General features: G+C 39.7%; 1 protein-coding gene across 4 annotated transcripts; it reads right to left on the minus strand.

Annotated features, from left to right (window-relative positions):
* Positions 1-1,021: 1,021 nt before the first annotated feature.
* TLR7 (toll like receptor 7) lies at positions 1,022-7,781 on the minus strand. 4 transcript variants are annotated; one of them, XM_015273647.4, is made up of 4 exons: positions 7,570-7,781; positions 6,757-6,942; positions 5,718-5,866; positions 1,022-4,281 (listed from the first exon to the last, which is right to left on the minus strand). In XM_015273647.4, exons 3-4 carry the CDS (start codon positions 5,730-5,732, stop codon positions 1,141-1,143), a joined length of 3,156 nt encoding a protein of 1,051 aa, XP_015129133.2. In that variant the 5' UTR covers positions 5,733-5,866; positions 6,757-6,942; positions 7,570-7,781; the 3' UTR covers positions 1,022-1,140. The 4 variants fall into 4 exon arrangements, with proteins under 4 accessions (XP_015129133.2, XP_015129137.2, XP_015129128.2 ...); XM_015273651.4 differs by lacking the exon at positions 6,757-6,942 and having other exon boundaries at positions 5,718-5,824; XM_015273642.4 differs by lacking the exon at positions 6,757-6,942.
* Positions 7,782-11,714: the final 3,933 nt, after the last annotated feature.

An 11,714-nucleotide genomic window follows, 5' to 3' on the forward strand; every position in this document is an offset into this window, starting at 1 on the left:
ATGACTGCACAAGACTGGAGAGAAAGTCTGAGTCTTCAGGAAGCAGATAGCTCAGAGAGCACTCAAGAAAGCAAGTGAAATGCAAAATGAACATATTGTTTGGAAATTATCAGTCAATTGAAGGATTTCTCTCACACCATAATGTAGCCAGTGTTTTTTGCTATTCTTTCCATCTCTCTCAACTTTTCTTTTTTTCCTACCTTCCTTTCTTTCTCTTCTATCTTTTTCTTTTCTTTTTTTCTTTTTTTTTCTTTTTGCATCTCTCTCAGCCTATCTACTTGCTGTCCTGCTTTCCTTTCTTACCCCCATGCACCAGCTCCATGCAAAGACTCCATTTACCTTCTAATTCCTCCTGATCCGCAGCTTGCAAGCTCTTCTGACTTATTTGTCTTCTCTCACACTTTCCTATTTTAGTACATGCGTGTTCTTCAAAATCTCTTCTGTGACAATGCAGCAGTGGGAGATCTCCCATACCACATCCAAGCCCCTGCCAGAAGTCCCACCAGCATATAATCTCCCCAGTGGCTAGGGCTGTTGCCCAGTCAAGCAGAACTGGTAGGCTCAGCAGGTAGAAGCCTGAGTTTAAATGAGAATTGTGCATACATTTCCCCGACTCGTAAACATGAAATTCACCTAAAGTATTCTCTGAAATTAAAATTTTGTGTTTTTTCCTGTTTTCATAAATATGCACAAATGCATTAACAATAATCTTCTATTAAAATTACATTTACTCCAACTGTGATCCAAACAGCAGCAAACTTAAGCATGACCAAACTCCTCCTGGCAACTTGGGAACCAGATTGAGCTGAGCAATTGTCTCACTCACACTTGACCCAGCCAGGTGATGTCAGCTATTCTCCAGTGAACTGAAACTGGGAGTGGTGACTGTCGCATCTTCTCTTGCTGCAAATGCTGAATGAGGTGTGTATCAGCTAAACATCTGTGCTGGCAACAGTTTATATTTAATGTTGTCATAGCAAAACAAGTGAATTATTATCTTTGGAACAGATAACATGCTTCATTTTTGGGTATCATATCACAGTTATATTTATCCTCTCCACTTTCACATTATCTCCATAGCAAGTTCAGTATCTTTTCCTCACCACACATAGTAACAGCATTTTACAGGGAATGGTAAAGCTAAACAGTTTCCTGGAGAAGTTTGTTGTAGGACAGGGTATTGTTCATAGCTATGGCATTTTTCAGACGCTGCCAGAAGTAGGGTTGAGATCGAGGGTTAGTTGGCCATTCCAGAACAGAACTTCTGCACAGTCTCTTCCTCAGCTGAACATACCGGGACTTCTGTAATACTTTCTCAAGAAATATCAAGATAATCACATCAATTTTTTCATCTAGAAGTCGTTGGTGGGCCATGTAAAATGTTGTTTTGAAAGTGCCACTTTTAATATACTTGTTGGTCAGCACAAATATGGTCTTTTTGCTCAGCTGAATGCTCTGGGAAAGGTTGTCAAAGACTGGCTGTCCTGGAAGCCAGTCTCTTTCTTCCAAGCATAAATTGAACTGTCTGGCTTTTTGATCTTCCAGCTTTTCAACCAATTCTGTCATCACCCATTCATTCACAGCCAGATCTGTATTGTCATAGGCAATAAAAGCATCATAGCAGGCATCTGGTAAAGGTATACGTCTATAGCCCTTCAACTTGGCAGTGCAGTAATGATAGCTATACCACACATCCCAGAAATAGAGGTGACTCATAACTGCAAACATCATTAAACATAGGACAGCTGAAGTTGATAAAGCATACATGATAAAATAGGATGTGTCAAGCTCACAGGTATTCAGATCCAGGAAAACCAAGCTCCTCCCTTTGTGTGCCCCTGGGCCAGCACAGGTCACATCTGTGGCCAGAAGAGGAATTGCCACTTGAGTCTGATTTATCCACCCAACAAACCACACTGCATCACAATTGCACTTGAAAGGATTGTTGTGCAAAAGCAGCATCCTCAGGTTGTTTATGATATTTTCAGGGAAGCTAGATTTCTTAATTATTTGGATCTTGTTTGAACTGAGGTCCAAGTACGTCAATTGAATGGCACCTCTGAGAAAATATTTGGTTATCCGTGTAATACGATTGTTTCGGAGTATCAGTTCTTGGAGAGTTGAAGTGCAATTGGACAGCTTTCGGGGAACGGTAGTCAGAAGGTTATTGCTGAGGTCCAGAGTTATTAATTTGGTCAGCAAGTGGAGTTTGCCCCAGTTGAATGTGTGCAATCGGTTACTGGTTAAGTTTAGTATCTTGAGTTCTGGAGGCATAGCTTCAAAAACATCAGGAGGTAAAAAGTTGAGCATGTTAGAGGAAATATCCAGTTGTTCCAGATTGGTCAGATTCTTGAAGAACGACAGGTATTCCTTCTTCCCATCTGACCAAAAAATATCTAAACGATTTCCTCTAAATTCTAAAGTTTGAAGAGATTGGCTTTCCATCCCTGTGCTGATAGAGGTAGAAATCTCATTCTCATTCATCATCAGCTTCTTAAGATAGGCCAAGTTTTTCATAAAACTAAGCACGTGGCTAACACCTTCTGCCAGAAAGTAATGTTTGTTATTGCTCAGATCTAGAATTTCTAAAAATTTCAGCTCTTTGAAAGCAGTTGAGTATAGCAAATCAATCCTGTTGTTAGAGAAGTCCAGATATTTCAATCCAGACAGGTAGTAGAATTCACTTCCATTTAAAGTTTGACTTATGGCATTACCTGACAAGTTCAGGCATTTGAGGAAACTAAGATCCTGGAAGTCTATGGAGTTAACAAAAAATATATTGTTTCTGCTTAAATCTAGAGTTTCTCCATAACTCATGCAATCTCCATTGACTAAAGGTTGGTAGGAATCAGCCTCTTTGTCTTTGGACTTGCAACTTCGACCATATTCATCATACCTAAAGTAATGCATCTCTTGTAAAACGTGCCTGCTGTATTGCTCTACTGTGATCCTGTGATCAGAGCAAAATCCATAAAAGTTACTTTCACCTGAAGAAGGAGAAATTTTATTCATTGATAGATCTATGATTTTAAGGGATCGGAATTTCTTGAACACCCTTAGGTCAGCAATTTTAATAAAATTAGTCCCAAGATCCAACACCGTCAGATTTCTAAGATTGAGCAATGGATCTAGATTTTCTTCTCTCAGTTCTTTAAAGACATAACCCTTGATTCTTAGGGTTTCCAGGTTAGAGAGGCATGAAAATGTCTTAGACAGATTCAAGAATGGAGAATACATCTGCAATTCAAAATTAAAGGACAGATCCAGCTCTACAAGACTGGGGATAAGCTTCAAAAACTCAGCGTCACCGATCTCCTTTATGAGGAAATTTTGGGAGAGGTCAAGATTTTTGAGATTCTTGATGTTCTTAAACCAGCTGCTTGGTATACTCTGAAGAGAGTTACTGTGAAGTCTCAAAATCCTTAATTTTTTCAAGGAATAAAAAGCCTTTGAATGAATCTTAATTGAGATATTAGGGCAGGGAGTACAAGGATATGGGGCGTTATAGCAACGTGGGCAATTGCCACTGAGATCAAGAATTTCTAGGTTGTAAAGGTTACTTAAATCATGTTCCTGAACCTCTTGAATTCTGTTATTGTAAATATACAATTCCTTTAACGTTGAAGATAAGTTGGGTGGAATAAAAGTTAAGTTGTTAGACTTCAGGGATAGTACTGTCAAATTTTTCAGATTCAGAAAGGCTGTTTCTTCAATTTCAAAAGAAACATTGCATGGATTACGGTAGTAACAGTTTTGTCCCAGATACAATAATTCTATATTCCTTAGCTCTGAAAAAGTGTTTTTTTTAATAGAAAAAATGTTGTTTGCTTCCAGACTCAGCAGACGTAAAGTAGCAGGAAGACCCCGTGGAATTTTCGACAGTTGGTTTGCATCCAAATACAATGACTTCAGTCTTGACAGAGCAGCAAAACTACCATTCTCAATTGATGGTGGTGTGATGCACACATTATCTTTGGGCCCCAGTCTGGGAGGCACGCAGTTGCACCTGAAGTCAATCTCCACAAGGTTTTCAAGCTGAGTAAAGGATGCTGGAGAGATACGGGGGATATGGTTAATAGTCAGGGTCAGGTTAGTAGCGTTTCCAGGGATCCCTCTGGGGACTTCCTTGAGGCGACGGTCACTGCAGTCTACTCTCACAGTACTTTCAAAGGCTTCCACATCACAAGGTAAAGTTTTGGGAAACCAACGTCCTGATAACAGCATTGGAAATAAGAAGAGCAAGACAAACAACAGTGCATTTGACGTCCTTGCATGATGTACCTAAAAATAAGGAAGTAGGGAGGTATTAATCAAATGCAATGGTAACAAATGTCATAGGATGTCATTTTCAAATCTACCATGTGCTGGGATAAACCAAACACATGGCTAACTTAGGATCCTGTCTCACACTGGCCAGAAATGAACGTGTAGGAAGGATTCTAAGTCTGGGGGAAGGCACGTATTGGCATTTCCTAAAAATGCTTTTTTTTTCTCTATTATAATTAAATATTGCACTGATAAGACAAACATCACTCTCTGAATAGTGAATCATAAAGAAATTAAAAATCTGCTAAAAAAAAGACAAGGTATGTAATTATGTCTGTTTCTGTGAATTTTCTTTATTTAAAGGTAAGCAGTGCTAGATATCCAGCAGATTGCAGTTGTATAATGTACATAAACAAGCAAAGTAATTTTTTAGACACAATTGAAACAAAATCTATAGCCAGTTAAAATCTAGTATAAAATTTCAAAAACACACAGCTGCATGTCTAATTCAGATTTCATGCAAGCATTCTTCATTTGTTATGAGCCAGAATAGATGCAGGGTTGACCAAAACCAGCCAATGGATGTGCTTCAATATCCTTTAATAGCAGCTTGCATTTTCACTGCCCAATAAGGAAAGAGGGCCCAGAGGGCTCTGCGTTAATTGTAGGTCTAAATATAAAAATAAAAGGCATTTAAAGTTGAGTATGTCTCTTAAAAGAGTTATAGTAATTCAATACATATGAGTACTTGCTCACTGCATAGACAGTATGGGAGAACACTACTGAGAGTTCCCTTAAACATGTTTTGTATATGACATAGATTAACTGGGACTCCCTGTTTTATGCTTTGTTTACATACAATAGTGTATCCTTTCAGTATGGAAGTATAGCTGCGTTTCTTCATTATTTCAGATTACAACACTAAATCTCCTGTTCATCTATGTATCTGGAGGAGAGCTCTAGTGACTAGCAAGGCAGAAAATGGAAGAGAAGCTAGATCAAATCTCTCACAGCACTGCACTTCTGCTCTCTAGATTCAACAACCAGATAGAATTACTTTAGGGATTCATTCAGTCAGCTTTTGAATATAGGGCTTCAGTATGGATGGAAAAATGCAAAAGTCCAGTGCAGATCTTGAGTTCTCTATTTCGGCATTTGAAAATCATATAATATTCCTAGTACTGGAAGCCCTTCCTCCACTGTGGTCTCTTTTCCTTTTCTGAGGAAGAGCTACGGAGTTTTCTTCTCTTCAGTGAGTCCACAGAAAAAGGAAACTTGATTAAATATCCAGATTGGTATCCATAATGCAACATTTTTACAATTACTCAAGAAAAGCTGCTCATGAATTCCTAAGCAACGAGTCGTATCTCATTATTTTCAACTCTTATGAATCATTAGTTGTATCAAAATAACCTTCATTTGGTATATATTAATTCACTTTGGAAACTCACCCAGACTGAAGACATGGATCAGATCATTCACCAGTGTCTTCAGTACAGTCTAACCGATCAACTTTAGGGGATGCTTAACTTTTCTGATTTCCTGACGTAGACCAGCACTTGAATGAAAATGAATAAGAACAACCAGAGCAAGATGGGAGCTAATATGGAGAAGATAAAATACATTTGTTTCATTTGACTATTCTATATTTTTTTAAAGACTTTTTTATTTCTGAATTAACATAGGCAAGAAAATGGGAGGGAGAAGGAGGGATGCTACCATTGAAATTAATTACATAGAAAACTGAAGGTCTGTCTTTCAACAAAAAGAGACAAAGTTTGGATATGTTATTGTAAACATTCCGCCTTTCTTCTTTACAAGGAAACACACTGAATTACTCATGTAAATGACATTTTACTACGCTAGCAAAAATGCTAAGTGACAGTTCATTTAGTTTTATTTATCGGTGCACTTCAACCAAGTCCATGCCACAACAGCAAGCCTGGGAAAAAGAACACCCTTGCCAACCACTGGAGTCTCTGTTGGATGGCTATTTTAAAATCAGGAAGGAAAACCTGCTGCAAACCACAGGTTTGCTGCTGTTGAGGAAAAGTTAGTCAGAATCAAGGTGTTAGGGCTGCTAAGCCAAGTTAAGCCTCTCTGTCCAAGCTCTAAATTAGGACTTGGACAACATGACAAGGCTGCCTAGATTATCACCAATTTTCTCTGTGCATTTGTACTCAGATACTACACTTGGGGACTACATTCTAAGCATTTATCTGTGTTCCTCAATGCAGTGGCATCAGCCTGCACTGCACTGGCATCTAGGAGTAAGTAGGAGAGGAAAGTGAGGCCCCTCTGCATTGCTGCTAGGCCCTCACTGCATGGAGGGAGCTGCCTGGGCATAGAGACACTGCACTACTAGAGGCCTGAAAGCAGGTGCGATGAATGTGGGACATCAAAGTCTTCAGGAACATCTTTGAAAGTTCCTTCAGGTGTCAAAAAATTGCCTACCCAGACTTGTAAAATGCTCAGATTTTGAATGCGCACCTGCTTCTGTATTTTTAGGAATCCGGGCATCTTTGCAGAGCTAGCCTAGCTCTTTCTCTTTGTGTTTCATTTCCCTGCAAAACTTGCATCTCCATGTCCACTTAATGCGTTATTTTACACACAAATTGTTGCAGTCTGGTGCTGTGTGAGTGATCACATGCAACACGCTTTGTGCCCATTACTGTACTAGAAAAAAAAAAAGAAGACAGATGAAATTGAAAGAAACAAGCAATCACAGAATCATAGGGGTTGGCAGAGACCTCTGGATATCATATAGTCTACTCCCAGCAGTAGGCAATGCTGACTTGTGTAAAGTCCTTGCATTCAGAAACATAGTTTAAAAGTACAGCTAAGATATGCATGTGAGCTGTCCTTTTCTCTGTGATCTATGTTTGTGTTTATAGTTTAAGAAATACTTATATTCCAGTATTAACTGAGGAGCTGCACAAACCCATAACTGAATTCCATCTGATATGTGGCATTCTCTAAATATTCAGAAAGAGCAGGGCTAGGTGTTTCTTAATGAAGCTTTTCTGCAAGTGTTCCTTAAGCATTTTGAAAGATGAAAGTGCAAAAGGCCAGAGAGCAATGAGCAACGCAGAAATTACAGCTAGTAAAAATACTTTACTATAATCTTCCTGTAGTATATTAGCATAAAGCTCTCATTTCCTATCATTATTAAAATTGTAACTTAAAGCCACCCCAGCAAATCCAGCAATTTAAAAGCAGAATGGGAGAATATACTTTTGAAAACCTTTTCCAGCAGTTCCAGCCCAAGAGCACTAACAACTTTAAACTGAAATTGTCACCTACCATTTTCCGGTGTGCAGCCACCTCTGAAAGATTTGTCATTAGAAGAAACTGTAAATCAGAGCAGAAGAAAACAGCATAAAAGAGGTCTTCACTGGTTCAGATCCGGTAGAGAGGAGTGGCATAACTCACTCAAGACAACAGCAGCAACCACTGCTTTACCGCTCTTCTCTTCATGCAGCTTAAGAAATAATTAAACATGAAACAACTGCTGCAATCCACTTCCTCAAATATCTGGCTTTAAAATTAAGATGGCACTCCCTCCGTTACTCCTCCACTCCCCATAAAAATAACTGAGTGGTCATATCTTTTCCCTTTTAGGCAAATTCCTGTGTTGCTCATAAATCCACGTGCTGTTGCAACAAAAGGGTTTTTTGTTGTTGTTGTTTAGTTTTCATCTCATGCTGAAGTTTTCTCTGTTCTCTGCCACTTTTGAGCATGCTTTTCATTTTAAATTCTGTTGTTTACCTGTCCACAGTGTTAGACCTCAAGGAACTATAAAGACTCCAAGATGTCACAGGGAACCCCAAAAGATTGCAACTGCCATATATTGGGAATGAGAAAGTGAGGTTAATCAGACAGAAGAGATGTGTTATGCAAGGGTAGCATTCACTTCAGGCAACATAGATTTGCAGAAGCTCGAGTTCCTTTTTTTTTTTATGCTTTTAAGTGCAAGCTATATGACCACAAAGAGACAAAATGAGCCAGACATTAACAATATTTTAGATTTGTAAGTTTAATCATTTTTTTTTATTACTATTGGAGGTTCATTTCTGCTGCCAGTAGCTTCATGAACTGGCCTTTAACTGAGACCTGTTTGTGTGCCTGATATTAGCAGATAAATCTCTTAAGATGAATTCTTTGTGGAAGAATGTCTATTAAGTGAATGAGACTTGGGGGAAGGGAACCAAAACAAACCAGAAAACCAGAGCAGAAAGTGAGCTTTAACTTACCTGTAGCTATTCACCTTATTGCGAAGCAAACATGCTTAATTAATTGTGTCATCGTAAGTAGAAGAATGGCAAGGCATAGCCTGGATTGCAACTGTTGATTTTTTTCAAGCACCTTGACATGTCTCCAGTGCACTACACTGGAACAGACCTTAAGCATGAGGTGCTTAATGTCCACTAACATCAGTTGCAGGCCAGTTTTCTAAGGCACAGTGCGCAGCCACCTAACCCAGCGACTGTCTATGGCCACTCAGGGCCTTTGGAAACCCCCCCCCCCCCTCCCCCGCCAATCTGCAGCTTCAAACTTTGATAACTTTGATAGCTGTACCATCACACTGGCATCCCTTTTGGACTAAGACTGATTTAATTTTTCTCATATTAGGAACCGCCTGTCGCTCAGCCAAGAGCATGAGAGTTTCAATTCCGCGCAGAGTGAAATTGCAACTTTAGCTGAACGCTAACTGAAGCGCAAAGTGCGAATGTTGGTTTTTTTTTCTTTTTTTTTCTTTCTTTTCTTTTTTTTTTTTCCAAGCTAAGAAATACAGGCAGCAAAGCACAGTCATATTTTCCTATGGGTGGCATAAACAAGGGAGAGCCCGAGATTCACAAACTTCAGAGCTATGATTTGGTTTCTAGAGGCAGAGGGAGTCACTAGCTGATTGATTTTTAAAGCACAGGTGTCCCTCAGACTTTGTGCAAAATCTCTTTGGCCTGCTGTGAAACACAAACCTTTCTACCACATGACGCGCTGGGAAAGGACACCTCAGTCACAACGCATGTATTCTGCCACCTCTGTGAACAGAGAACGCAACTTAAACAGAGCAAGAGACTTCAACATCCTTCATTCTCTGGTTTGTCTTTCACTGAGATTGAAATCGGACTGATTACATGCTTTTTTTCTTCTAAATTAAAACTTACAGAATATTGCTGTAGCTTATTTATAAAATCAGGATTCCACTGCGTTTGCTTTAAAGCTGGGCAGCATAGTTCAAGTCGAAAGGTTTTACAGCAATCTTTTCTCTAAAGAGATAACCCTCACACCAATCATTATGATGGCACCCCAAATATTCATGGTGAATATCCCTTTGAGTTCAGCATTGCCTAATTTGCCAAGGAAATTATCACATAAATTGCTCAAATTTTGAAATACATAAGCTGACTCCTTAAGCCACTGCAGACAGATGTACAAAGAAAACCACAGAGAAAAATGAATAACAGAATTGAGGAAATGATAACAAAATCATTTGCAGAAACCTTAAGAAGCACACAAACATAGAACCTCTACTGACAGCAGTTGTAGACATGCATTTGTAGGCCCTAATAATAACCAAAACAGTAAACTGAAGACAACGGCAGAGAAGACCAGCCTACACCGAGGACAGAGAGTGGCTTACAGCATCACAGAAATACCCGTTTCATTTCAGAAATTCCAACTTCTAAAAACTTCTAAAAGCCCAGGCAACCAAAGTGCCAAAATTGACCACCTGGTATTTCCAAATCAATTATACACTTCCTGAAAGCATATGTGCTTGGCATTGCCATTCCCGAGTCTCTCACAAAGTAGGGAGTAAGCATCTAAAAACGCCCGAAATAAGACAGTTTCTATGCTCGCTGCTGCCTCTGTAGCTCTCCTGTTCCCCTCTTCCTAAGGGGTCAATAGATAGGATAGGCAGAGGCATGACTTCTTTCCTCTGCAGAAGGAACAGAACTGCTAAGGCAGCAACGCTGGAGAAGGAGATGAGCACAAATGCACAAGTGCTGGCAAAGCACACAGCTGGCGCGTTCAGGGGGAGTTTGGGCATTTATAGCTTGGATAACCTCTAACCCTATTTCTTACTGGTGAAATGACTAGCTTACAGGACCACGCTGATTTGAAAAGCTTCATGTAGTTAATCTTGCCATGGTATTCTTAAGCAAGAGCTCCAAAGGAGCACTAAAATAGCTTTTGCATAACAAACTGATAAACCCAATAAAAAAAAAAAAACAAGAAAGAAAATAGCTTAAGATTAGGCCAAACAATGGTAAAACACAGAGATATACTAATTTATCAGGCTTTTAGAGATGACACAATCTTATATTCTCATTTACTATGAGGCTTGATACTGCCTTTTAGAAAACTTTAAAGGTTCCTCAAATAAGCACAGCTATCTGTATACACACACACACACACACTGATGTTCACTCAAATTCTGCAGTAACTACCTGGGAGCTCAAATCAGTGTTTAATAATCTTTCCCCTTTTTACCTTTCCTTCCAAATACAACACAGCCCAAGAGAAGAGATGACTGAATGCACTCACAGGTGTCTGACAGGGATGGAATTCGCTTTTTAATAGCAGCCTGTACTCTGCTGTGTTTTGGGTTTGTGACCAATGCTGTGTTGACACCAAGGATTTTGCTATTGCCAAGCAGTGATTGCAGCACTGAAGTTTTCTCCATTTCCCACACTACAGGATTAGGCAAAGATGCTGGGAGAGGGGACAGCTGACCCCAGTTTACCAGAAAGGGACATTCTTTACCCTCTGCCACTGTGGTCAGGGATAGAACCACATAGGGGAGCTTCTTCCAATTAGCCATTGCTCAGAGTGTGACTCAGGTACCAAGCTGCTAGCAGGAGGTAGTAACTGTTTGCTTCTGGAGCACATTCACCATCCACACTCCTCTTTTCCATATTAAACTGTCATCACCTCCAGTCACAAATCTTTCTCTATTTCTGTCCTTCCAAATCTCTCCTCCCTCCTGCTAGTGAGGAGTGAACAAGCAGCTAGCTAGGTGTGAGCTAGGCTGCCAGCCAAAATCAACCCACCTGCTAGTTAACACAGAGGGGCCTATGCAGCTCTCGTGCACATTTATACCTGTGCTCAGATACATTCCCAGTAGTCCACTGCCTCAACAACATGACCTGGCCCTTTGACATTAAAACATTGGAGTATAGCAAACGCTTTCAGAAAGAGTGCAAACTTAAAGTACTTTCACTGACAAAGGCAAAAAATTGTACTTCCCATTAGGGCAGCAGACTGGAACCTGTCAAAACAAGTTGTGTAAAAGACAGCTAAAACCTCTAAGTTCCGCTATGCAGTCTAGCATTTTTTTTTTCTTTTATTTCAAAATAATTCTGCTCGAAATTCCTACCTAACTCAACACTGCTAACTAATCTTCACACGAAAATCCCCAAAGGGGCCAGGGAACATTTAAAGCA

Source organism: Gallus gallus, chromosome 1 (genome assembly GCF_016699485.2).
Source record: "Gallus gallus isolate bGalGal1 chromosome 1, bGalGal1.mat.broiler.GRCg7b, whole genome shotgun sequence".
In the NCBI taxonomy this organism is placed as follows: domain Eukaryota; kingdom Metazoa; phylum Chordata; class Aves; order Galliformes; family Phasianidae; genus Gallus; species Gallus gallus.

Excerpts from the sequence above, each read along its gene's own strand:
- TLR7 (NM_001011688.3), bottom strand. The coding sequence starts at position 7,608 with ATGACAAATCTTTCAGAGGTGGCTGCACACCGGAAAATG. Across the intron at positions 4,282-7,569 it reads TGGCTGCACACCGGAAAATG|GTACATCATGCAAGGACGTC; the intron begins GTAGGTGACAAT and ends CCTTATTTTTAG.